Source organism: Podarcis pityusensis (genome assembly GCF_964106645.2).
Source record: "Podarcis pityusensis genome assembly, chromosome: 15".
NCBI lineage: Eukaryota > Metazoa > Chordata > Lepidosauria > Squamata > Lacertidae > Podarcis > Podarcis pityusensis.
Genome location: NC_138040.1, coordinates 25,857,695 through 25,885,631, shown reverse-complemented (window position 1 = coordinate 25,885,631; position 27,937 = coordinate 25,857,695). Strand labels below are relative to the sequence as shown.

The following is a 27,937-nucleotide window of genomic DNA, read 5'->3' as shown; positions in this document are numbered from 1 at the left end:
CTGTAATACTTGGGTAAAGCCATGCATTTTCCCAGAAACTAAACAATGAGTCCTGGCAGGAGTGGCACACAGTCTCAATGGAGACCACCACCAGTGTCAAAGACATGGGGGCAGGCTTCTTCCTCACCAAAGGGAGTGCCCAAATCTAGCACTATTCACCCCCCCCCCCAGCAATGAACTTCCATGGGGAAAATAAACTCATACCCTCAGAGACATTACTGGGATGTCAGGTTTCCCAGGGTCTCAATTTTCTGACCACAGCTCCCCCATATTTCTCTTCTAAGGTTTTGATTAATATTCTATTTGATTTTTTATTGCATGTTGATAATAGGCATTTATTTATTTTTTGCTTGCGTTTACAACAGTAGTTTGTGTAAACCACTTAGAGATTTTCTTACATTTAGCAAAACCAACAAATTTGCCCAATAAAAACCTTCCTAAAAAGCAGAGGGAGGACCTTCCAGGGGGGGAAATAAAACTCACAGAACACACAGCTACACACCAGCCTAGGCAAATTAAATAAGGGATATGCTTTATAGCAGCTATCAACCACCATGTACCGAATGACATGCTTGTCTTAAGTGTAATACTTAAGAATAATCATATTTTCACATGCGGTCTAATTGAGCCTTCAGCAGGGATCAGCATTCTAAAACCCCTTCTTATATCTTTAAGGTTCAAGAAGTTTGTAAGGGGAAATCCACCTGCAGGGTTAAAGCAATTATCCCTTTGGTGGTTAAGCTCTGGTAAAATACATTCAAAGCAGAAAATCTGATGCTATGTGTAATAATTATGTAATGAGGTAGAACGCGTAGCTTCCAATATATCCCTTTCAAGCAAGGGATACCTTCTGGGCAGCTTTATGAAGGTCACATGCCCGAGATGGGTGGAGATAGGTATATTTTACCCTTGTAACACAGGCAAGTTTTGGCAAACACTCTCACACACTGTTGGTGCATGGCATGTGCCAAACATGTGCAGCTCCCCAAGCGTGTAGGTTCATGGCAGTGCAGTTTTGTGCTGGAAGAAATTCATTCGGACTCCAACTCCTAAATCAGTACAGTCCTTTACTGACAGGTCCAAAGCATTAAGGCAGTTTCCCAAAGATATACATCTTTGTTATTAGCAAACCAAATTGTTATACAGGTATTGAGGGAACATTGGAATAAAGAATTAGAGATCTCAGTTTCAACCACACAGTGGGAAACTGTTTTAACTGCTACAACAAGGGTGTCTCTGGACCTTAAATTGAGGCTATTACAACATCAACAAAAAATTAGAGTATACTGGACCCCATTATGTTTGTTTTTTTAAAAGGGCTATCTAAAGTATCTAAGGGACGCGGGTGGCGCTGTGGGTGAAACCGCAGAGCCTAGGGCTTGCCAATCAGAAGGTCGGCGGTTCGAATCCCCGCGATAGGGTTAGCTCCCGTTGCTCGGTCCCTGCTCCTGCCAACCTAGCAGTTCAAAAGCACGTCAAAGTGCAAGTAGATAAATAGGTACCGCTCCGGCGGGAAGGTAAACGGCATTTCCGTGCACTGCTCTGGTTCGCCAGAAGCAGCTTAGTCATGCTGGCCACATGACCCGGAAGCTGTACGCTGGCTCCCTCGGCCAATAAAGCGAGATGAGCACCGCAACCCCAGAGTCAGCCACGACTGGACCTAATGGTCAGGGGTCCCTTTACCTTTAAGGTATCTAACTGTTGGAGATACCATAGGGATAATGCTTCTCTAAAACATATGTTTTTTCATTATCCTATATTGAAAGAGTTTTGGCAGGAGGTAACTGAAACTATCAACAGAACTATACGGAACAACCTTAGATTTACAGAACAAAATATCCTTTTGAATTATATACTCACCACATGGAACCTTACAAACATGCCCTTACCAAACAGCAAAAAGACTGATACTGATGAATTGGAAAAATAAAAATGCGGCTCCCTTCTATGATTGGATTGAAGACTTATTCAAACTCGCAACATATGAAAGTTGTTTTTGTTTTGTTTTTAAAGGCAGTTTCACTATATACAGGCTTCTGCTAGATCCCTAGTAGAAGGTGCAGGCTTCAAATGCAAAGCAAGTCCAATTCACAGCACACATACAGCACAGAGTTCAGTGTCAATCTGGCAGAGTTTCCTTGCAGCGAAGCAAAGAAGTAATGTACAGCCCCCTCTTAATATACCCAAGAATGATCACACCCTTGGCTGGTTGCCAGGTCAGTGACCATCAAACACTAATCGCATGACCTGAAGGTGCAAGATAAGGGAGGCCCGTGCACCAGCTTTTCCTTAACAGCAATTAAAGGAACCTCAACACCCCTTCTTAATTCTGTTTAGGAAAAAATATGTATCAGAGCATGTTATTATGCCAATATATCAGCAATGTTCTGGCTCGACTCACAATATACAAGTTTCATTAATCCATGTTCCACATTGTCCCTGGCATGTCTATATTTTATGTCCATGTGTTTTGTCCTAAGCTTGTTTTTTTAAAAAATATTTTTTATTAACAGGCCAGTCACATCAGATTAATTCCAAATCACAATAATTCCAAATTACACAGCCAAATTTTTAAAAATTTTGTTGGGGGTACCCATGCTTGGAGCTCCAAAAGGGAATCCGATCATCTCTCTTGTTGCTGCTTTCATTACACAGTTCTGTCAAAATAATATTCACAGTTCTGTTCAATCTTCTCTTTGTTGTTTTCCTCATCTTCTTGTTGTTATCATATATTCCTTTCTTTATGATCTCTGATAATCTCCACAAGCGGGTTGAAAACAAACGTGTTATGTCCTGTGTGGATTTTACACTCATCCAAGAGCCATAAAAGTAGACAGACGCCATTTCAACACCTCCGTTCAAAACATTCTGACTGTCTGTCCTGATCTTCCCAGGTCCGCTGCTCCCTCATAAATTTTTCTCAGGCGGCCCTGCTAAGCTGAACCCACACTCCAACATAGTAACAGCCATAGTCCTCCTCCCCCTGGATTCCCGGCGGGCCTCAGGCGGGCCTGCCATGATAAATCTCTTTTTATGACTGCGTCACAAAGGACTTACTTTCGTTTCCCGATGCTCCCATAAGTCACATCCTTGCGTAGTAGTTAATTTCCACACAGTTCTTATTCCTCCTGCTTGTAATCAGTAATTGCAACGATTCTTTTTTGGGGGGGGATTATTGGGTACTCACATAAGACCCCCCAAAAAAAAGTTTTCTCCCCCCCTCCTTTTCAGTCTCGCTCCGACATACCGATCCTTTGGTGAGTCTTCTTCTTGATTTATTCTTCTTCTTGATTTATTGTTAAGTCCAGCCCGTCGCTCCACCTCTCAGAGATCCCTTTAGTTAGCAGTCTTTACTCCCGATCTTCACTCGAAGTATGTGCGTTTGCTTCTGTCCTGATTGTTTATATAGAGCTCCCGCAACTAGCTGCGCAGATCAGAGACAGCGTCCAGGAGAGCCGACCCACACGAGGGCTTTTGTGCCTAGTGCCCTCACCCCCTTTCGAATCTGTGGGTGTATTATGGGCACAGCAGGCAAGGCAGCGTTCCCCATCCGCTTGGGGTAACGAGGGAGGCTGCATACTCCCATAACAGCCTCTTAATTACCTCGTGTGAGCCGGAGAGATGGTATTGTCGGCCATCTTCCGATGCGCCCCCTAGCAGCCCCCGTCCTAAGCTTGAATTGTTCAGGCTCTGCCATGGATATGCAGGCCTGATGGTCCTCATAAACTGTCACAGGTAGCTTGGATTCTACATTCATGTCCGTAAGAATCTGCACGAAATAGGGAAGCTGATTGTTCAATTCAGACAGAGCAGCCTATTCCGCTTCAGGTGTAGACACAGATACCAACCCGTTTCCGGGATTTCCAACCCACTAGAGACCGTCCAAATTGTTGGGAGTCATTCTGCACAGAAGCAATAAAGATGTTTGTACCTTTAAGAACAGTTTCTGTAAGCTCTGGGCTAATTGGTTACAGCTGGCCAAGACTACAAAAGGAGAAAAGCTGCAGTTTGAACTCTGCCTGCAGGAAAAACACCCACAAGCTTTGTTGTTTGTTGTTTTGTAATAAAACCTTTATTTGATTTGGTTTTACACCGGTCTCGTGGTGTCACAGTCTCTGTCATCTGCCACCAGTGACAAACCCCCTCTGACATAAATTGTACTACTATCCCAGCAGTGGACCTTCTTGTCTGTACAGTTAAGAACTTAATTCATTCTGGGGATCTGTTCTTAACTTGAAACTGTTCTTAACCTGAAGCACCACTTTAGCTAATGGGGCCTCCCACTGCTGCTGCACCGCCGGAGCCCGATTTCTGTTCCCATCCTGAAGCAAAGTTCTTAACTTGAAGCACTATTTCTGGGTTAGCGGAGTCTGTAACCTGAAGCGTATGTAACCTGAGGTACCACTGTACATCATTTCCAAAGAGGATGACAGTTTTAAACAGTAGTCCTATGTTGCTTTTAAATAGCGAAACACTCTTTTAACTGCTTGCCAAGCTGCTGTGGTTAGCTTTGAAACTATCCTGCTAAGAACACCCTCAGCACTGTTAACATCTGGTCTGGACCACTGTGAAATGTACAACAAACTGCCAATGTCAGAGTGGTATAGCTCCTGGTTTTCAAACACCACATTACTCTGCTTTTTAAAAGTCTGTCACCACAGGAGTTTGAACGCTTTTACAATTCTGCATATGGGTGGTGCTGTGGGTTAAACCACAGAGCCTAGGACTTGCCGATCAGAAGGTCGGCGGTTCAAATCCCCGCGACGGGGTGAGCTCCCATTGCTCGGTCCCTGCTCCTGCCAACCTAGCAGTTCGAAAGCACGTCAAAGTGCAAGTAGATAAATAGGTACCGCTCCGGCGGGAAGGTAAACGGCGTTTCCGTGCTCTGCTCTGGTTTCACCAGAAGTGGCTTAGTCATGCTGGCCACATGACCCGGAAGCTGTACGCCGGCTCCCTCGGCCAGTAAAGCGAGATGAGCGCCGCAACCCCAGAGTCGGTCACAACTGGACCTAATGGTCAGGGGTCCCTTTACCTTTACCTTTACAATTCTGCATACCAAAACATTCTAACAGTTGTGTAAATTTCTTTTCCTGGCTTAGTAGAAAAACTCCTATCACTTATTCTCTGTACTTCAACTCCCAGGTACCTCTTTATAGCTCCTAAATCTTTGAGCTGGAACTCTTGCCCCAACTTGCTGGGCAAACTCCGGAATTTAATTGTTTGTTTTCCCAACACACGTTAACTCATCAACAAACACTAGAAAAAACATACAATCATCTCCTGTCCCCTTACAATATAGACAGGAATCAGCCCAGCTCTTTTGAAATCCTAGAACACTTAGCGCTTCATGCAAGCACATTTTCCAATTTCTGGCTGATTGGCAAAGTCCATAGATCACCATGTAAAGTCTGTATACAGCTTTAGGATTCTGCTCAAATCCCGGAGCTTGTTGCATATAAACCACCTCTTTTAACCCTGCATTTAAATATGCTATCGCAATGTCAAAGTGACTAACTTCAATATCATGTATTGCTGTGAGGGTTAAAAGAATTCTCATACTTTCACTTCTGGCTGTCAGAACGAAAGTCTCATCATAATTTAAACCCCTTCTCTGCATGAATCCTTTCACAACAAACCTTTCTTTAAACTTCACTTTACCAGATGCTATGGTTTTACTTTTATAGACCCAACGGCACCCCACAGATTTCTCCTGTTCTGGCACATCAACAAGTGAGAAAACCTTGTGATCAGTCAGGGATTGCATTTGTTGTTCCATTACAGCAAACCCAAGATCCTGCTGTTGTGAAGGCAGCTGCAGAACTTCCTCAAAAGTTTGAGGTGCATGGCTTCCGGTTCCAGTCTGCCTTAATGGAGGCAGCTCTCATGACAGCAGGAGATCATCGGTGGAGGATAAACAAGGATGATTGAGGATAATTATCCTGGCTCTCACTCCGGCATGGAATGCAGGAGACAGGGAGGCGCTGAGTACAAAAGGACTTCTGCTGAAAACCCAATGCCTCCATTAAGAAGCAGAGGTTCTCCTGTGAATTAGAGTTTCATTCAGACTAAAGTACATGTGCATGCTAGAAGAGATGAGATCACAAACTGCAGAACAGAACCAGCTGCAAGGTTGTTAAGGTTTGAACTTGAGAGAAGACTTTATTCACTGCAAAAGATGGTGGGGGGGAGCCTATGGTTTCTTTATATAAAGTTTTTTTCTCTACATTTATGATTCGGCAACCCTCCTTTGAATGTTAGTTCAAATTATATTTGTACAAGCGAGGAGGGAAGAAATTGGATTATAGATATGGAATATAACATTAAACGGAACTGTTTGTGTAAAAAAGGGAAAAGGGAGGGAGGCTTTATTTTGCAAAAGGTTTACGATGGAAACTTAAAGCTGACTCTTCCCTATATTTTCTTATTTACAAAGTGAACTGAATAACACTAAGAGGACTTGGAATTTAATTTAATTGGAAGTATAATTGCTCATATATCTTCAGTTGGAAGGAAGGATGAAAGGCGTCTGTGAACTGCCAAGGAATTGACTGCTCTTCTTCCCAGGCTGAGAGGAAAAATGATGACAACAGTTTATTTATTGGGACAGAGTGACTTTTGCAACTGTTGTTAAAGTTGCAAAACAATGAAGCACGGGACAGAGTGAGGTAGAAATTTCTGGAACAACAATGGGATATCAGCTCCGTCCAAGGCATGATGGATAATAGCAACAACCAGAAAAAGATAGGCATAACATTTTACAAGGACAAGAAGAAACACCACGGACAGAATAATTGCCACACATAGGAAGAACAAGGATATAGTTTTTTTGTTTGTTTTTAATTTATTTTTATAGTTTGAGTGCCTCACTTGTAGTTTTATAAATCATTTAATGTGTCAACATGAATAGAAGTTATTAATATTGCAGTTGTTGTATAAGGGATTATTATGATGTCCGGAATGTAATGGAAATCAATAAAGTTTTGGAGCGCAGAAATAAAGAAAATAATCAAACCTTCAGTTCTAGCACACGAGGGGAGGCACCTTATCTGAATTATATAATTCGGTATTTGAACAATTGGTATTAGTAATTGTATTACAAATTGGTATTGTTATATTGAGGCTATTGTTGGATTGTCATTGAAAACTAATAAGTTAGGTCAGTTTGCACTTGAGCAAATGGTCTTTATGACACTCTGTTACTCTTTTTGCTCACTTAGAAAGTTTGCAGGTTTCACACTCCCAAGTATTTACTTGGGAGGCTTTTAACTTTAAATCAGTGCACAGCTGTGGCATTTTTGCTAAACTTCTAAAGTGTGCAAGCCCCATTCTCCGGCAAGTTCTGCCAGTAAAGATTACATTGTAATTATCTTTTGCCAAGCATGCTACACTCAGCAAACAATACTGGAGATTTTCCACTAGCAAAACATTTTCCAAATGTGCCCCCAGACAAGGCACATACGCCGACCCTCACCCTTGGATTGAAACACATGAACCATCAGCAAGGGTGACATGGTCCTTACTCACAGCGCTTCAAGAAACAAATAATTCCCTGGGGTTCACCACATGCTCAGTACAGGCAGAGTCCAACAGCCAGACTCAGTCAGCAACTCTGGTTTCAGGAACTGACTGTCTCACCACGGCTGAGACAAATTGAGTTATTTGCTTCTGTTTTAAATGGGGATGCTTTTTATGGTTGGCATCTGGAGCCAGGCAGGCAGTACAGTGTCTCCTGAGGTGCTGTGTTGAGCCACAACGAAAAGAGCCACACCACAACTATCGCCCTGGCTCCTCCCTCACCCAAGAATGACCACACCCTTGACCGGTTGCCAGGTCACAGTGATGTACTTGGCAGGTTGCCAGGTCAGTGACCGACAAAATCCTCCCTGCTTAAGTCAAGCTGTTGACTTTTCTCCCTTTTGAAACATTGCTTCTGATCATCTACTCTATCACCATCAATTACTGACATGGTTTGGCTTCACCTGCACCTTCTCTGCCAGCAAAAGCCAACTGCAAGGAACATTCTGTTCCTATCCATTGGCTAAGGAAGAAAGGAAGGCAGCAGTCCTCTACTCATTTGCCTGGGAGTAAGCCTTATTGACGCCAATGGGATTTGCTTCTGAATAGACATGTACAAGCTCTCACTGTAAGCCTGCAATTCTCTAAATCAGGATTTCCCAACCTTGGGTCTCCAGTTGTGTATTTAAAAAAAACCAACCCAAACTTTTCATACTTTTCCTGCTCCATTCCTTGAGAACTGTGTGTTAAGAGGCAAATCAGAAGATGATAACGCTAGAAATGCCAAGTATTTCTAAGGTAAATTACAGTTCAGTGCCACTAAAAACAAAGTACATGAGTCTGGCAACTAAAGAATTCTCTCTCACTCTCATGCCAGTGCACGGAGTTGGCTCCATTTATGGTTTGCCTTAGACAGGCAATTGCCTGCAACTTTGAGATTCAGGAAGCACTTTGCAAACTCATTGGTTTTGTGTCCAATGCAAACGATCTCAGGCTGCACCAAATGCATGGTATGGCAAAGAAGCAAAATGTAAAAGCCAAAAATTATTTAGTTTTGTCTTTGGAATTCATCAGAATTGTGGAACACACCTTTATAAGGGAAAGCAGTAGCAAAATAGATGTGGTAGTCCTCATATTAAGAAAACTAGATATTAATTTTAGATTATTCACTAGGTGAGAATGATATAAAAATTGATAATGTTTTTATGACTACCGTTTGTGCGAAAGGCATTTCAGAGGAGAAAAGTTCAGGCAATGTCTGAAAATACCCAGCAATTATGGCACGTTCAATTCACACAGGAAAACAGCCATGATGGATCAAGATGAAAGATGTTGTTTCATGTCTGTGTCATTTTTGCATAGGCAGTTTGTATTTTTTTTAAAAATAGTTTTTATAAAATATTTTCTTGGTTTACAGAAGTACGTGTCTTGTCTTTTTTTTCCAGGCTGCTAAGTCCTTTGTGCAAGTTTTGATGCTGTACGAGCTGCAGTTTAAGACTCTGGCATAATGATAAATGTAGCAGCAAAACAGCCACGAAGCCACAACATAAATGAAAGTAGTATACATTTTGGCAGGCCACTGCTGGAGTGTGATAACCCAAGAGTTCCAGTTAATTACTTTCTTCCTCTCTTCCTGACAAATAATGGTAATTCATAGCTACATCTTATGTGGGTCCACCAATAAGAGTAATGAAATTAATGTAAAATTGACAAAAGAAGTCCAGTCTCCTGGTTCCATTGCTGACTGATATAAAAGGTAGCATTGTGTGTGCACGTATTGTTAGTTCTTTATTTTGGCGGGTGGAGATGGGAAGAGTTGTATAAGATTTGTTTATTCTTCTTGCTTACTGCCTGCTACTCAACTTGTTTTGTGTATTTGGCCCCTGGCCCACTGCCTTGGGTTGAAAACATTGACTTTTATTCATTTATTTTAGTATGCTAGGGAACTTAGAACTGTTTCAGAACTAGACTGACTGGAGGGAAGGGGAAGAAGATTGTGTTATTTATGACTTCATACCATTAATGAGTACGTGCAAATTGTATAAAGCTGCTTTAAGTTTTGTCTTATGTAAGTTGCTTAAGTTTCAAATATGTTATATTTTGTAACTTGTTTTATCTTGTTTTATTTACTATAAATTTTGTAATATTTCATATCGTTTAATAACGCCACTCAGTGATTTGTTTCAGTTACAATCTTGAGTCTGTGGTTTTACAGGTTAAACTCTATTCTCTGTTTTTAATGTAGCTGAAATTTGTCAGCTATGAAAGTTACTGCTTTCCCACAATTTGTTTCTATTTTGCTTTGGTGATCCAAAAAGTTGAAGTAAATAGGTTTGCATTTGCAGCAAAAGGGTAAAAAATAAAGAATAATAACTTTGATAAGAATTGCTTTTTAGATTACTGCTGTGATTAAATGTTGTTTTTCTCCCATCTATGTAATATTGCACAACTCTTGCTCTTAAAACATATTACATTGCTGTCAAAATAGCATACGTGCTGTGAAGCAATACAATGCAGAAGAAAACTAAAAAACATATTACACTATCGCTCAAGGCATTTATCCTTACAAAGCTTGCAACAATGAAACTAGCAGGTTCTACCTAACAATACCAAAGCTTGCACAGCAAATGAACTGAATTTGCTATACAAGGATAAGTCCATTATTGCTTTCCTGCTCCATCCTTATGAAAATTTGACAGCAGGCAACACCATGGCTTAAGGATAGCAATACAACTTAACTAGGCTTTGAGAGTTCCAATCCCGATTCCAATGAGAAACACATTACACATTATTTTAGTTCATCACTCCCTAGCTGACTGTTTTGATATTCTCTGAGTTCTGTATTGTGGAGACTAGGTGAAAGCTTTGGTGTTACATGTTTTAAACAAGCGACTTCCTTCTTAAAAATGAAATAAAAAGCCATTCAAATTTCAGACTGCAACCTAATTGCGGAGATTGTTGTTGGCCGCCGATGACCTCCCAGCCCCCAAACTGCACAATCTGAAATAATCAGTACGTGCGCTTCTGAATAATAACTAGACTCTAATCTTGTGGGTTACAGACACAATCCCAAACAGGCCTCTGAATACAGTCCGTCCAATCTCAGATGCTGAAAAACAGCCCCTAGCAGAAAGCTGGGAGGAAATGGAAATCTTACCTGGGATGTACTGGAGCAAAGACCAAAGAAAATCAGCCACATTCCTAGACAGGAGGCTGATGAAAGAGAACATGTGGGAAAGCATCTTTCGTGATTCTGAAGCATATACTGAGGAACCTGCATAAACCGTCTATGCGAAAGATGGTACAGTGCATCTGTTAATGATGGGAGTGTACAACTAGGCTGGCTGAACACATCATTTCAGAATAAAAGCCTGGCTCTGTCTCAGCCTTTTCTGACTGAACAATGGCATTTAGGGATGAAGCTGAACAGAACAGACAGAAACAGCGATACCAGCTTTTTGCACCGTCATTCTGCAGCGTTCCATCTCTGCAGCTTTGAAAAGAAATTGATGGAATAGTATGCACTTTCCCAGTTAAGACTGCCTTTTCACATACACGAGCTTTGCTGTCTAACACGTTTAGGACCGTTTACAAATATGCTCAGAGAATCTAATGAAATGTGCTACCAGTTAATTGTTTCAAAACAAGAGGGCAAAGTGATTTGACCCAGCTTAGTAAGGAAGTGAATGAAAGGAAATTCTTACTGTGAATTTCTGTTCCCAGAGACTCCCTTACATCTGGGATGACTCTTCCCTTTCACTGGTAGCTAGGGTCACATAACAAAACAGGTCCTTGCTGGGAAGAAATAATCCCACATTCTCCAGTTAGGATGGTTGAGCAGGAAATAACCGCTCCCCTTTAGGCAGCACGTTGCAGGTGGTGAAGTTCATTTCCTGCTCCAATTGGTGTGTCGTATCAGTTTAGCTTCCAGGTGTACTGCTAGGCAAAAAAACCTCAGGAACAAAACTTATTAGGTACTATCTTGTGACTTTACTTCATCCAGTGAAGTCCCATCCCCATACAGCCATGCATGACTCTTTTATTGTGGTAGCTGCTGTCCCTGGAGTCTCGGGGAATAGAAATTCACTGTAATAATTTTTTCCTGTTTCCCAGAGGCTCCTGAAGGACAGCCCTTCTTACACATGGGGTGCACCAGAGCTATTCCTATTGGGTGGGCTTAGCGAGGCATCATGGCTGTACCACCTTTCATAGTACCTTCCTGCCGAAGGCTGTGTTGGCTGAAGCCCATTTGTCTAGCTTGTAGTGTATGGCGAATGTGTGCAAGGAGGCCCAGATGGTTGCCCAACAAGCATCCACCAGGGGAAAGTCCCCTTTAAAGGTGTGCTGTTAAACCTGCTGGAGAACCTGCTTTGGAAGAACTGCTACAGACTTTGTGAAGGCCTTTGTTCTGTCTAAGTAGAACCTCAGTGCTCTATGCATGCCCAAAGAGTGCCAGGCCTTCTCCTTATCTGGCTTAGGGCAGAAGTAGGGTAATGCTATTTCCTGAGACCTGCAGAAAAGGAAATTCACCTTGGGGATGAATGAAAGATCCACCTTGTCTTGATGGAAGGTACAAAGATATGGGTCGGAAGACAGTGCTCCGATCTCTGGCACCCGTTGAGCTGAGGTGACAGCCACCAGAAAAAACTGCCTTCAGATGGAAGTCTTTTGTTGCCATAGGATTGAGGGGAGCACTCATTAGGGCTGTCTAAAACCTTGGTTCCAGCTGGGGAATCTCCAATACTCTCCAATACTCTAGAACCTTCCCAGATGTTGCCAGGTCCAAGAGCCAGATGCACTCAGTCTCTAGCCAGTTAGTCAGAACATTCCTAGGTCTGGGTGAAGGATTGGTCCCTGTTTGAGCAGATCCCTCCTGGCTGGGAGTCGCTATGATGGGAAGTTCAATAATGAGTAGGAGCTCTAGGAACCATGGTCTTCTTGCCCAGCGTGGAATGATTAGTATCACTTTGGCTTGTTTTGTTTTTTAATTAATTAATTAATTTTGTATTGTCCTTGCAGGAAGGCTGAATTTGGGGGGCAGGGAGAGAGGGGGGGAGAGAGAGAGTGTGTATCCAGAAAGGATAAAAATAAGAAAACACATGCTGACACGTTGAGAGCTTCAGGGCCAAACTGGGGATCGCAGGATAGCTCCTCCCTCAGCAAGGACCTCTTTGGTCACATGACCCTGTGAGAGAGGAGAGTCATCCCAGATTTCAGGGCTGTCCTTCAGGAGCCTCTTGGGGAATTTTTCTTTCTAATGCATCTGCCTCCTATTTCTAAAATACTCATAACACTTGGTTGCTGTCCCTTTCCAACCAACAGAAAGCAGACTCAAAGAAAACTGGAGCCGGTCTGGATTGTGAAGAATATTATTATCACCTATACCCGCATGCCTCCCTCCGTGATCCTTCTGCATGTGCTAAAGTTTTCAGTGCCACACACCTCTGCATTTATGTGAAGGCTGTGTAAAGAGATGAGTGGTACTGAAGTACTCACATCAGAGTACATCCAGCAGGAAAATCTGATTAGACAAGAGCAATTTCTTCCTCCATCAGCAGCTCATTGTGAAGGGCAGGTCTGAAGAGGAATACAGTTGGTGAGGGGAGGCTGAGAGCCATTTGGAAACCTACCACAGCCACATCCAGCTTAAGGGTGAAATATTCCCTAGTTTTGTCATAAACCAACATGAAGGAATATTGGTAAACAGTCTATCTTAATAAACATATTTACAATTTTATAGGTCACATGTGTCAGGAGAACAAAACATTAAATAACTGGCAAAAGTATGAAAGAGCCTTGTGTTCTCTAGTATTCTGTATTTTATCAATTATGGATATGATCCATATAATTTTTAGTAATGGTCAGAGTAGTCACAGCTACTCCTAGCCAGTAGAATCTATAGACGTCATCAGAGGTCATTTCAAGACACTGGGTTCTGAGGTCTTTGAGTCAAGTTGACCCTGTTAATGGTCTAAAATATTAGGAATGTTGCATGTTGAACAAAAGGATGGAAAAGATTAGTTGTTGTTGTTTAGTCGTGTCCCACTCTTCGTGACCCCCTGGACCAGAGCACGCCAGGCACTTCTGTCTTCCACTGTCTCCCGCAGTTTGGTCAAACTCATGCTGGTAGCTTCGAGAACACTATTCAACCATCTCGTCCTCTGTCATCCCCTTCTCCTTGTGCCCTCCATCTTTCCCAACATCAGGGTCTTTTCCAGGGAGTCTTCTCTTCTCATGAGGTGGCCAAAGTATTGGAGCCTCAGCTTCACGATCTGTCCTTCCAGTGAGCACACAGGGCTGATTTCCTTCAGAATGGAGAGTTTTGATCTTCTTGCAGTCCATGGGACTCTCAAGAGTCTCCTCCAGCACCATAATTCAAAAGCATCAATTCTTCGGCGATCAGCCTTCTTTATGGTCCAGCTTTCACTTCCATACATCACTACTGGGAAAACCATAGCTTTAACTATACAAACCTTTGTTGGCGAGGTGATGTCTCTACTTTTTAAGATTGGAAAAGATTAGAGGGAGAAGTAATTCCCAGCTAAGCTCTGTTGATCAGACATGGCAGCTTTAAACCCAATTAATTTTTAGTTTAAACCTCACCCTGAGTCTCTAATCCAACATGAAAGCAGATTATGGAAAGAAAAGTGGAAGTATAATTCTCAGTACAATGAAAAACAGGTATTACATTTAGTCTAGGTCTAGGATATACCAACAATTGTTGATGGATAGAATCTTGTATCAGTTGCTTAATAACTTATCATTACACAATCTGTAAAATAATGTCCTTGATTTCTGAAGGTTAGTAACAAAAGCATGATTTTATTTAGGGACAGATAGGTGTGGCAAATTTGCACAAGCAAAATAAAATAATTTTTGGAATGTCCTATCTTCCTTTCTCTTTTATTTTAATTGACTGAGTCCCCCAACATTCCAAAATAATAAAATATGCAGCAAGAAAGATGAATCTGTAAAATCTATTTACCGTAGTTAAAACAGGTGTTTAGTCTGAAATATGGTTTTACCAAAATACAGAGTGCACAATCCAACCAAAGTTAAGCACTGTTAAATACTAAAGTTTTTATGTGACAATTAAACATGTGTTTGACTCTCTTCTGTTTAACACAATAATGAGATTTAAGAAGACTTAGCATGGTCTAGATTTTGTTAGTGTAAGCATTATGCATGCAGTTTATGCATGAAGAGGAAAGGGACAAGACAGGGTTAATTTCGGTGGGTGGGTAGGTGGGCTTGTCCTTCACCTGCAGCTGGTCGTGTGATCAGCAAACTCATGAGAGTGAATCAGAGGCAGATGACTTAACAGATAAATGCCCTTGTGTTTGTAGCAAGCTAGCCTTTGATTGAAACCTTATCTGTGCTGGCTCTCTGCAAGAAGAGAGTGTTCTGGGGCCACAATCCGCTGGCATGTCGAATGGGCACGCTGCACTCGCTTTCAACAGATTACAGTATGCCCACAAAAATAAAGTATCAGTCACATTTAGCCACTTTCTGCCAAACCATAAAATGTTCCTAACTTGTTTATCCCTGTTCTTCATTGCAAAGTCTGTTTTAGTTCAAGCATTCCGAATTCTCTGCATTCTGTCTTTCTGATACATCAAGTTATTACTATCAGAAAGGGAGCCCAATCCACACCCAAACTTGTTTTAGAAAGAAAAGGTTATGGGCATGGGCCTTGTAACAGACTCTAATCCCACAGAATCATATTAAAAACAAAATCCTATATTCTATTTCATTAATACTGCTAAAGTTACATTGCTTTGAAAAGTGTTGGGATATTTCTTGAATGATAAATACAAATATATGCAAGTATTACAACAGATAAGAGGGTGTTTTGTTCTACAATAGCGTACAGCAGAGATAGAACCCTAAATATGCAGCCTGTGTGTTAAAATTCAGGTCATTTGCCAGATAATCCATGTTCACCTCATAGAGCGTCTGCAATTGCAGCAAATCTGTGTTAGATTCTCCCTTTTCACCTTTATGTTATATTCTATAGAACTAGCTTCTTTCAGGATTCTTTCGAGCTCCTCAACATAGGAGGCATCCATCGCTGATCTCTCAGTTTACATATAAACACAAAAAACCCTATACAGTGGTACCTCGGGTTACATACGCTTCAGGTTACATACACTTCAGGTTACAGACTCCACTAATCCAGAAATAGTACCTCAGGTGAAGAATTTTGCTTCAGGATGAGAATAGAAATTGCATGGAGGGGTGCGGCGGCAGCGGGAGGCCCCATTAGCTAAAGTGGTGCTTCAGGTTAAGAACGGACCTCCGGAACAGATTAAGTACTTAACCTGAGGTACCACTGTACTTAAAATAAAGTTCTATTCATGCTGACACATTAAATGATTTATAAAACTACAAGTGAGGAACTCAAACTATATCCTTGTTCTTCCTGTATGTGGGAATTATTCTGTCCGTAGTGTTTCTTCCTCTCCTTGTAAAATGTTATGTCTATCTTTTCCCAGTTGTTGCTGTTATCCATCATGCCTTGGACGGAGCTGATATCCCATTGTTTTTCCAGAAATTTCTACCTCACTCTGTCCCATGCTTCATTGTTTTGCAACTTTAACAACAGCTGCAAAACTCACTCTGTCCCAATAAATAAACTGTTGTTATAATTTTTCCTCTCAGCCTGGGAAGAGCAGTCAATTCCTTGGCAGTTCACAGACTCCTTTCATCCTTCCTTCCAAATGAAGATATATGAGCAATTATACTTCCAATTAAATTAAATTCCAAGTCCTCTTAGTGTTATTCAGTTCACTTTGTAAATAAGAAAAGATAGGGAAGAGTCAGCTTTAAGCTTCCATCGTAAACCTTTTGCAAAATAAAGCTTCCCCCCCCTTTTTCATGTTTTTACACACACAGTTCCGTTTGATGTTATATTCCATATTTATAATCCAATTTCTTCCATCCTCGCCTGTACAAATATAATTTGAACTAACGTTCAGAGGAGGGTTGCCAAATCATAAATGTAAAGAAGAAAACTTTACAGTAAATAAGGAAACTGTAGGCTCCCCCCACCCAGTGAATGAAGTCCTTCTTTCAAGTTCAAACCTTAAACTTCTTGCAGTTGGTTTGTTCCGCAGTTGGTGATCTCATCTCTTCTAGCACGCACCTGTACTTTAGTTAAAATTAAACTCTAATTAGCAGGAGAACCTCTGCTTTTTAATGGCAACATTGGAGGGTTTTTGGCAGAAGTGCTTTTGCACTCAGCGCCTCCCTGCCTCCCGCCTTCCATGCCAGAGCGAGAGCCAGAATAATTACCCTGCAATCATCCTTGTTTTTCCTCCACCAACGACATCCCCCAGGTGATGCCTCCATTAAGGCATAGTAGAACCAGAAGCCAAGCATTGTCCATATTTTCATGTGTAACCAACAACAGTAATTGTTGCGGCAAATTTGCAAAATGCTGGCTATACTCTAGCATTGGCAAGTTTGTTTTTAAAAGTTTTGTTTCTCACACACCCCAGCCAATCGTAAGCAAACGCATCATTTACATTATGTTGATCTCATCACAAACTGCTGGAAGAGTTTACGACCATAAAACAGTATAGGAATATTGCGAAAGAAATAATAAGATAAGCTATAAATCTTATTAAGCTCAGTAAGGCTCTCTCCCTATTAAATGCACGTAGCATTGCAGGCATACAGAACAATTGTCTACATATCACTTCAGTACTATGCCACACTAAGTGCAATGGGACTTACTCCCAGGTAAATGAGTATGAGGAACAGAGCTGCGATAGAAGGCCCACCAGACGCTTTAATTATACAGCTGGGGGGAAATGACTTAGCCTACCGTAAAGCCATAGATTTACAATGGAATATCTTCAGAGACTTTGACGAACTACTTACCTCTTATCCCAGTATTAACATTCTGTGGTCATCATTGTTGGAAAGGCGCACTTGGAGAGATTGTCGCTCCCCTATCGCAGTGAACGATATTATCCTAGGGATTAGGGATTGGTTACAGGTTTGAGTGTGTTGGCGGCGAGCTTGGGCTCGAGTGGCGGTTAGGCATTGGTAGGGGTACTGTTTTATTGTTATGCAAATGAAGAGGGGGGAAGGTAGCGCCATCACCTTCCCCCAAATCAAAGGTTGGTCCGGTAAAGGATTCCGGGGGGCGTGGCCTTGTCCTAAGTCTATGGAGGTGTGGGCCCACGGCGTGACCCCGGGGGGAGGTCCTAGTTGACGTGCCTCAGCAGGACTCCCTCTACTGGTGGTTAACCCTCACCGGCCTTCAAGCAGGCAGGCTGAAGCTGGTTAGTTGTGTAGCAGGAACCCCCCACCCCAATCATTCAGTTTGTACAAACTTCACACACTCACACACTGCATATGCCACACTTCTGTTATAAATTCATAGAAAAATCAACCATACATCGGATTTGCACTGTTCCATTTTTATTTTACTCCATATGACAAGGACTATCAAAGGGGGGTGGCTTGGTTCTCGTCAGCCATAATCCCTTCACCATCCCAGCACATCCACAGGAGCCCTGCCCAGTTGCTATGCCAACCCTGATGGTCCTAGACAGAAGACCATCAAGATCACAAAGAACTTGCATATGGGAGTGGATTCAGCATGGACTGAAACAAAGGACAATGATCAGATCTTCCCTCTGGGGGCAGGAAACTGCCAGCTCCCCTTTGTCTCCTGGAAGTGACTCATGGGGAGGGGGAAAGGAGGAACCAGCCAGGTGACAGGACACTCAGGTTACCACCACAACTCCTCCCTCAACCCCTCCTTTCTGTAATGTATGCATGATGTTTCTGGGGGTGGGCTTGACCTAGAGGATGGGAATTTCAAAAGTTTTTATAAGGTCTTGCACACCATCTTTCTGGGTCTTTCCTCTCTCTCGCAAGTGAGGGGAACACCCTGTTGCAACAGTTCAATAAAGGCCAAGCCTACAGGCTGCTGTTTTGCTCCAAGTTATCCTGGTTGGTGTCTTTATTTTGTCCAAGGGAGCCTTCGGATTTTTCCGGTAACAGTTGTTAGGACCAATGCCTAAGCCAATACCGCTCAATTCCTGTAATCAATAAAGTTGTGGCCTAATTTGACCCATTAACTTGAATTCTTGTGTCTCGTGTCTTTATTTCTGAGGGGGGAGGCGGGAACTCGCCACGCAAGTTTTGTTTCTCACATGCCCCAGCCAATCGTCAGCAAACGCATCAATTACATTATGTTGATCTCATCACAAACTGCTGGAAGAGTTTACGACCATAAAACAGTATAGGAATATTGCGAAAAAAATAATAAGATAAGCTATACATCTTATTAAGCTCAGTAAGACTCTCTCCCTATTAAATGTGCTTAGCATTGCAGGCATACAGAACAATTGTCTATGTATCACTTCAGTACTATGCCACACTAAGTGCAATGGGACTTACTCCCAGGTAAATGAGTATCACATTTAGAGCAGGACACTGAGGGATTGTTGTTGTTGTTTGCCAGCTTTACCAGCACCATTACCACACACAGTGAACCCCGACAAAGGGGTGAGGAAGGAATACAAGGACTAGATGCCTTTTATTTTAAAGGAAACCATTTCTTTTCAATAAGCTGTTCCTCGTTCCTCAGCGCTTAACAGATTTAGAACAGAGCAGCAGCAGCAACAGAAATTGAGCTCCAACTCCCCACACAATAAAGGACCCTGTTTTAAAGCACCACCACCAAATGTTGCTTAGAGCTCCAAACACCAGGGACAAATTAATCCCTCACCCACATGGAAAGAGGTGTGGATGTGGGGGATTAGTAAATCTAAACATCCAGCATGAGTCTTGATAGCACAAGGATGGAAGAATGAGGAAACCCCGACAAAAGAACAGTGGCAAGAGAAATTGATGAACTATGCAGAACTGGCCAAATCGACATACAAATTGCGAGACAAGGACAACTGTGACTTCAAGGAGGAATGGGAACTTTACACAAATTATTTAAAAACACAACAAAATGAACTGGACTCCTTGGCAGGTTTTGAATAAACACACACAAATTTATTGCTGATAACATGATGGACAGATATGCAAGGATATATACAATTTTATAATATGCAGAGAAAATATGTGCAGCGAAATCAGGGAGAGGAACTGAGGGAAGTCCTTGGTGTGGGGGAGGGGGAAAGGGGGAAAATTATGTAGGTGATGATATGGTTTGATAATTTGTTACGTGGAAATGGAGCAATAAAAATATATATTTTTTTAAAAAAAGTAAATCTAAACATCCCTGCAATGGATGCCCTTTAACTTTCAGCATCTCCATATGTGTGTGTGTGTGTGTGTGTTTTGGTTCCACAGTTCCCACACCCCATATATGAATGTGCTGCCTTTCCCCCCTCACAGCACCCGGCACCTCCCTCAGGGTGCTGGTGATGATGGAAGAAATGGAAGGAGCCATTGCTGCTCCCTTGCTTCCCGCCCTGAGACGCGGGGAATGGGCTGGGCGAGGTGAGGGTCCTGCTTTGGCCGTTTTGGCGGGAAGACGTTGTCTTTCCTTTCCCCCTCAGTCTGGTGGAAGGCAAAGTCAGAGCAGAATAATGGGGCGAACTGCCTTTAAAGGGGTCTTATTTGGGGCAAGCTTTTGGGTGACGCTTTTGAATTATATTTTTAAATTATTACTATTATTATTATTGCGGTGGTACCTCAGGTTAAGAACTTAATTCGTTCTAGAGGTCTGTTCTTAACCTGAAACTGTTCTTAACCTGAAGCACCACTATAGCTAATGGGGCCTCCCGCTGCCACTGCGCCGCCGCCACACGATTTCTGTTCTCATCCTGAAGCAAAGTTTTTAACCCGAGGTAATATTTTTGGGTTAGCAGAGTCTGTAACCTGAAGCGTATGTAACCTGAAGCGTATGTAACCCGAGGTACCACTGTATTCATCTTTGTTGCATTTTTAAAATTGACAGAAGAAAAGAATAAGTTGATCCTAAACCACATATACTAAAAAGAAAAAAATACATAAAAGAAAATTTTAGAGATTAAAAAAAGAAAAAGGAAAGAAATCAAAAAGAAAAGAAATTATCAAATACACAACATTATTTAAGGAGTACAAACCATAATTTGAATATTCTATACACAAAATTCCTAGAAAGACGTTACCTTCATATTTCTTCTTTTCTTCTTTTCCTTTTCTTACAGTCACTCTCTTTCTAAACTGGTTTGAGTCCCTTTTGAATTATATACAGTAGTACCTCGGGTTAAGTACCGTATTTTTCGCTCTATAACACGCAGATTTTTTCTCCTGAAAAGGAAGGGGAAATGTCTGTGCGTGTTATGGAGCGAATGTGTGGTCCCTGGAGCCGAAAAATCAGACAAAAATCAAATCGGGCTTCACGATTGCTGAAACGGAACAAAGAGCAGGGAAAGCCCCTCCCCTCCAGGCAAGCAGAGGGGAAAAGAGGAAGCAGCTGCTTTCCTGCATTCTGCCTCAGGGTCTTACTGCCCACCCACTCTGTTTCGTTGCTGTGTTTGCTGAAACGGAACAAAGAGCAGGGAAAGCCCCTCCCCTCCAGGCAAGCAGAGGGGAAAAGAGGAAGTGGTTGCTTTCCTGCATTCTGCCTCAGGGTCTTACTGCCCACCCGCTCTGTTTCGTTGCTGTGTTTGCTGAAACGGAACAAAGAGCAGGGAAAGCCCCTCCCCTCCAGGCAAGCAGAGGGGAAAAGAGGAAGTGGTTGCTTTCCTGCCTTCTGCCTCAGGGTCTTACTGCCCACCCGCTCTGTTTCGTTGCTGTGTTTGCTGAAACGGAACAAAGAGCAGGGAAAGCCCCTCCCCTCCAGGCAAGCAGAGGGGAAAGCAGAGTGTCTGCTTTCCTCTCTGTGCTTCGGAGGGAACAATGTTTGTGAAGGGAAGAGAGATTACAGGTTCAGCTTAAAATTCTGATTTGACTTCCTGCTTTTTGTTTTTGGGGACACACAGCATTCAAATATGCTTTCTTCAATTTAAAAGGATGAAATCCTTAAACAGTGTTTTGCCTGTAAATTCATGCGATCTGGAAGATTACAGTGTCTGTACCTCTTAAGGGATGGCAAAGCTTAGGTTTCGCTGCTAAATAGTTCTTAATGCAGTTAAAATGCTTTCTTCTGTCAAGGCAATTAAAAAAAATAAATATCAGGCAGCCGGAAAACATGCAGATGGGAGAGAGAGAGAGAGAGAGAGAGAGCGCGCTGGCTGGCTTGTGTGGGTGGGTGGGTGGGAACTTTTGCCTTCCTTTCCTCACGTTATAGCCCTCTCCTGCATTCTTAGCCTTCTGTGTTTTTCCTTCCCTCCCCACTTAAAATGTGGTTACAAAGCATGGATCCACATGGATCCTCAGGATCTTTGCATTGGGTCACCCCAAATTCACCATCAGAGCACACAGCATGTCCATGGCTACAGCCTGCCCCCCCAAAATCACGCACCCACTGTTGCCTGGGGCTGCAATGGTGCAAAAACGTGGTTACAAAGCATGGATCCACATGGATCCTCAGGATCTTTGCATTGGGTCAGCCAAAATTCACCATCAGAGCACATAGCATGTCCATGGCTACAGCCTGCCCCCCCAAAATCACGCACCCACTGTTGCCTGGGGCTGCAATGGTGCAAAAACGTGGTTACAAAGCATGGATCCACAGGGATTCTCAGGATTTTTGCATTGGGTCACCCCAAATTCACCATCAGATCACATGTCTGTGGCCACAGCATGAAGCACAAAAATGATACGTCCACTGTTTCATTCAGAATATTTTTTCCCTTGTTTTCCTCCTCTAAAAACGATGTGCGTGTTATGGTCAGGTGCGTGTTATAGAGCGAAAAATACGGTACTTAATTCGTTCTGGAGATCTGTTCTTAACCTGAAACTGTTCTTAACCTGAAGCACCACTTCATTCAGCTAATGGGGCCTCCTTTATGAAGTATGGAAAAAATTGAGAGCCAGCCCAGGTCTCCCTTTATCCTACACATTTAATTGCCTTGTACACACAAAGCGTTGTCTTGTCTGCTATCTTAGTCATACACAAAGTCATGGACAAAGCTAATTCAATTCTAGGCTGCATCGTCATCAGCACTGTAACAAAAAATGGCGATTCAGCATGTTTCTTTATGCTTATTGGGTGGGGAAACCTTACCTGCATTGCTAACTATTGCAAGTAAGGGATTTACTGTATTTGTCAATTATTGCAGAATAACCCATATGGAGATGGAGGGTGTGCTTTTGTGGCATGTTACCAAACATACAGCTGATTAAACAAATAAAAAAATCATTCCAGAAACAAATGAGTCAGAAGAAGAGGAAATGGCAGAAGGCAGAAGAATAAGCTAACGCTACAGCAATATTTCTTAGTTTAAAATGTTGCCTAATTTTTCTTCTGCCAGCATGTATGACATCATTCTATTGTTACACAATTAAAATATATTTGTTAAACAGAGAATTGTTGCGCACAAGACACATCTTAGCAGAATTGTTGCTGACAAAACCATTACCGCATAGCTGTCCAGCTCTTAGAGTTTGAAAGAAACCCTAGTCACTGGTCCAAAAATATTCTTCCAATTGTATCCAGCTCTCGTTTTTCTCCTTCCTATCAATATGCCAGGAAAACTATTCCAAAAGCTTAGACTTCTAATGGCTGAAAACATTGTCTCATTAGCAACCCAAATATACAGTCTTTGCAAGTGAAAACTACCGTATTTTTCGCTCTATAACACGCACCCAACCATAACACGCACGTAGTTTTTAGAGGAGGAAAACAAGAAAAGAAAAGAAAATCTAAACGAAACAGTGGATGTATGATTTTTGTGGTTCATGCTGGGGCCACAGACATGTGATCTGACAGTGAGCTTGGAGTAGCCCAATGCAAAAATCCTGAAGATCCATGTGGATCCATGCTTTGTAACCACATTTTTGCACCACTGCAGCCCCAGGCAACAGTGGGTGCGTGATTTTTTGGTGCAAGCTGTAGCCATGGACATGCTATGTGATCTGATGGTGAATTTGGGGTGACCCGTGTAAGCGGCTCCTCTCCTCTCCCGCTTTGCTCCTTTAAAGCAAGCAGGCTCTCTGTCCCTTTCTCCTCCCCACTCAGCGGCTCTTCTCCCGCTTTGCTGTTTCAAAGCGAGCCACGGAGAAGGGAAGGAAGGTGTTACCGGAAAAATCCGAGGGCTCCCTTGGACAAAAACAAAGACACCAACCAGGATAACTTGGAGCAAAACAGCAGCCTGTAGGCTTGGCCTTTATTGAACTGTTGCAACAGGGTGTTCCCCTCACTTGCGAGAGAGAGGAAAGACCCAGAAAGATGGTGTGCAAGACCTTATAAAAACTTTTGAAATTCCCATCCTCTAGGTCAAGCCCACCCCCAGAAACATCATGCATACATTACAGAAAGGAGGGGTTGAGGGAGGAGTTGTGGTGGTAACCTGAGTGTCCTGTCACCTGGCTGGTTCCTCCTTTCCCCCTCCCCATGAGTCACTTCCAGGAGACAAAGGGGAGTTGGCAGTTTCCTGCCCCCAGAGGGAAGATCTGATCATTGTCCTTTGTTTCAGTCCATGCTGAATCCACTCCCATATGCAAGTTCTTTGTGATCTTGATGGTCTTCTGTCTAGGACCATCAGGGTTGGCATAGCAACTGGGCAGGGCTCCTGTGGATGTGCTGGGATGGTGAAGGGATTATGGCTGACCAGAACCAAGCCACCCCCCTTTGATAGTCCTTGTCATGTGGAGTAAAATAAAAATGGAACAGTGCAAATCCGATGTATGGTTGATTTTTCTATGAATTTATAACAGAAGTGTGGCATATGTAGTGTGTGAGTGTGAGTGTGTGAAGTTTGTACAAACTGAATGATTGGGGTGGGGGGTTCCTGCTACAAAGGGGAACCATGGATCCTCTGCTCACGACTGCAGCAGATCCCCCCGCCATCCGTAGTCATTCACTCCATAACACGCACAGACATTTCCCCTTACTTTCTAGGAGGAAAAAAGTGAGTGTTATGGTGCAAAAAATACGGTAATTATTCATTTTATACTCCCACTCTTAAACATTTGTACACTTATGCTGTAATTGTGATGTTTAGCCTATTTCTTAGCTGCTGCTTTGCTAATAGATTGTAATTGTTTTATTGACGTTTTGTTAATTATATGATTTATGCTGTACTTGTGGTGTTTTGTTTTGTTATTGTTATTTATTGCTTGTAAGGCACTTTGGGATTCATGCGAATGGAAAGCAGCACAGACGTACTCTTTGGTGAGAGAACCCCAACAGAGATTTAAAATCACAAAATATGCAGCAAAGTAATGTGTGGAAATATAGGCTATTAGATCTTTCAAATATGCCCTTATGAGTTCCAAAACTTCCCTCTTCCCCTAGCATGGAGAAAGACCAAATATTTGGTTACAAATGGCTTACTTACAAATTCTGTCGGTCAGATTCATGTGCTTTTCCATACAGCATTCAGAAGAAGTTACACAGGCAGTAAAACTTGGCTTAGTTACAGTGGTGAGAGTTCCAAAATTACTGGTAAATGAACTCAAGAGTGGCTTCTGAGAGCCATGCAGCTAAACTGGAGCAACCAACTTAGCCCCTTTACATGCTGTGCTCAGGTTGGTTGGGGGTTGAACAATAGGCTTGATTACTCATTTCTTCCCAAGGTAAGGGAAGTGGACATAGCTAAGCCATTCACGCCTTAATTAGACTTAAAGCATGTTGGTTATATGAGGCTGGTTATCTCACAGTTAGGGCCTCTTATCTGTTTTTCTCTCCCACTCTTAATATTGTCTCCCAGGCCCTTTGCAGAAAATGACAGTTACAGGGGTGGGGTTCTCCTTCACTATCTCATAAATATAAAGAGTGTCCCACAGCTGCTGTCCCTTCACATCCAAGTAGCAGAAAGGGTTGGGTGGGCAATATAGCTAATGAAGAACTTGCTTTTTTCTTCCTCCCTCCCAATAACCCTTCCTTTTGTGTCACGTCTTTTAAACTGTAAGCCTGTGGGCAGGGACTAGCTTCTCAGTGATAATGTGTAAGCTGCTCTGGGAGCCTTGTTTGCCTGAAGAGCAGGACAAATTCAATGGGAAATAAATCCTAGATAGATAGATAGATAGATAGATAGATAGATAGATAGATGCAACAACCCTAAACCCAGTTCAGTTTTCTATGGGCTGCTTCTTTGATTTGCTTTCAAAATGGAGAAGATATATAAAATGGGAGGCATATGAGGGATAAAAAACATCAGATTCTGCAGAGAAGTGTTCAAAGATGTGCCAAACAATTTCCCCAAACTATGGTTAAAGCATGTGGTTAAAGGCGTAATCTCACAGGTTATAAGTAAATACGGTGGTACCTCGGGTTACATACGCTTCAGGTTACATACGCTTCAGGTTACAGACTCCGGTAACCCAGAAATAGTGCTTCAGGTTAAGAACTTTGCTTCAGGATGAGAACAGAAATCATGCTCCGGTGGCGCGGCGGCAGCAGGAGGCCCCATTAGCTAAAGTGGTACCTCAGGTTAAGAACAATTTCAGGTTAAGTACGGACCTCCGGAACGAATTAAGTACTTAACCCGAGGTACCACTGTAAGGCTAGATAGATGTAAAACAATATATGTGGTTATGGATTTGATACCTTTGGGAGGTAAATCTCCATAGATACATTCCAGAGAGAGTAGAGTGGTGGTTCTGAAAAGTAAGATAAAAGGAAGTATTTGGGCCCAGAATGGTTGTTTCTGCCTTTTGATTGTCATAAGGAGGGCAGTCTGTGTCATTTCAGGGTTGCTGTCAATTCGTTGTATTTGTTTTAAAACAATATACATGGAGCTTCCAGGCGGTTCCTCATTCAAGTATTGACCGACCCAGACCAACTTCATAGCTCCAGCAAGGGTCATCTGGAGTTTGTATGGTTTTTCCACTCAAGCCAACATCATAGTTATATTTTTCTCCAAATATATATTGCCTGATAGTGTCCAGCTGGAACACTATTCTCCATTAATCTCTTTCTACTAGCAAATTTATACTTTATCTTAGAATCGCATTACATCTGCTATTTCTTTGAATTAATTTCTGCCTAAGTGTAATTTGTAATAATTTCATTTGAAATTGCTTTAGTTTAATTTCTTTTAAGTTGGTTTTACTGGTTTTATTTCAGGTTGTATTCCGATGCACACTTGAGTAACAGAATGTTTACAGATCGATGTTGCAAAGAATTCCTTGCGGTAACATATGTACGGATAGCATATTTTGTACCATAACTGTGACAAATCATTAACGTCATGCTATTTGTTAACTGTACTACCATAGCAAGTTACTACCAGGTGTGTAAGTAGCATTTAAGATTGGGCTTCTAAGCACATGAGAATGTAGTTAATAAAGTTATGTAAAAAGATTTGCATCTAGAAAGAAAATGAGAGAATGAATGCCAAAAACTATATATAAATTTAACAAATAATAATACAACCCTGCAACCTCATACTGCGGCAGAATTCTCTGCTAGAAGGCCCTGAAGAAAAATTAGACATGTCATATGATTCAGACACTTCCAACCAATGGTAAATGATGCTTATTAAGACCTGAATAGGAAAGCAGTATTTTAAACTACCGTATTTTTCACCCTATAGGACGCACTTTTCCCCCTCAAAAAATGAAGAGGAAATCTGTGTGCGTCCTATGGGGCGAATGCAGGCTTTCGCTGAAGCTTGGAGAGCGAGAAGGGTCAGTGCGCACCGACCCCTCTCGCTCTCCAGGCTTCAGGAAGCTATCAGCAAGCCTGGGGAGCCTGCGGGAGTTCCCGCAGGGCTCCCTAGGCTGTGGATAGCAGCCTGCTGCCCGGAGCACGGGGTGCGCTGCAGCAGAACACCCCGCGCTTCGGGCAGACATCCATTCAGTGCCTGGGTGCACTGAAGCTGCAGCTGGGGGGGGCGGAATAAATTTTTTTTCTTTATTCCCCCCCCCCAAAAAAAACCTAGGTGCGTCCTATGGGCCGGTGCGTCCTATAGGGCGAAAAATACAGTAATTTGAAAACTTAATACAGTGGTAAAACAGCCTCCCTGCCATTAAAGATGCTTTCAAATGGATTTTAAACAGTATCTCAGCTGGATAATTTGCCAAGTTACAAAACTGTGGAAAAAGTGTCCAGCCAAGAGGCAGGGCCAATATAATTATAATAGTAAATGCAAATACTGAAGGAAAATTAAAGTTTCCAACAAATGAGCAGAATATCTGGCATCAGCTGTTATTATACTGAACTGAATGAGGACACCAAATTTCCTAATACTAAATTGATTTCAATAGGGAGTCTCCTGGAAACACAGGAATCTTAGAGACAAGTTTTTTCACTGGTCTAGAGACAGACCAGTGATTTGATTACAGGTTTTAAATATACCTACCAGTAAGTCAAGGGAGTGAGTGCAGGGTTCCCACTTCCCAATTCTTATGA

At 42.3% G+C, this 27,937-nt stretch overlaps 1 protein-coding gene across 3 annotated transcripts in view; it reads right to left on the bottom strand.

Annotated features, from left to right (window-relative positions):
* BCO2 (beta-carotene oxygenase 2) overlaps window positions 1–27,937 on the bottom strand; it is a 71,487-nt gene that overhangs the window by 15,873 nt on the left and 27,677 nt on the right. Inside the window, exon 1 of one of the 3 annotated variants that reach the window (XM_080983535.1) lies at window positions 11,220–11,239. The exons of 1 other annotated variant lie outside the window; for it this stretch is intronic. In XM_080983535.1, the coding sequence (XP_080839661.1) occupies window position 11,220 (1 nt within the window). In that variant the 5' untranslated portion in view covers window positions 11,221–11,239. Of the gene's footprint in view, window positions 1–10,672; window positions 10,865–11,219; window positions 11,240–27,937 lie in introns of those variants that run through there. One more of the 3 variants, XM_080983534.1, reaches the window with a different exon arrangement.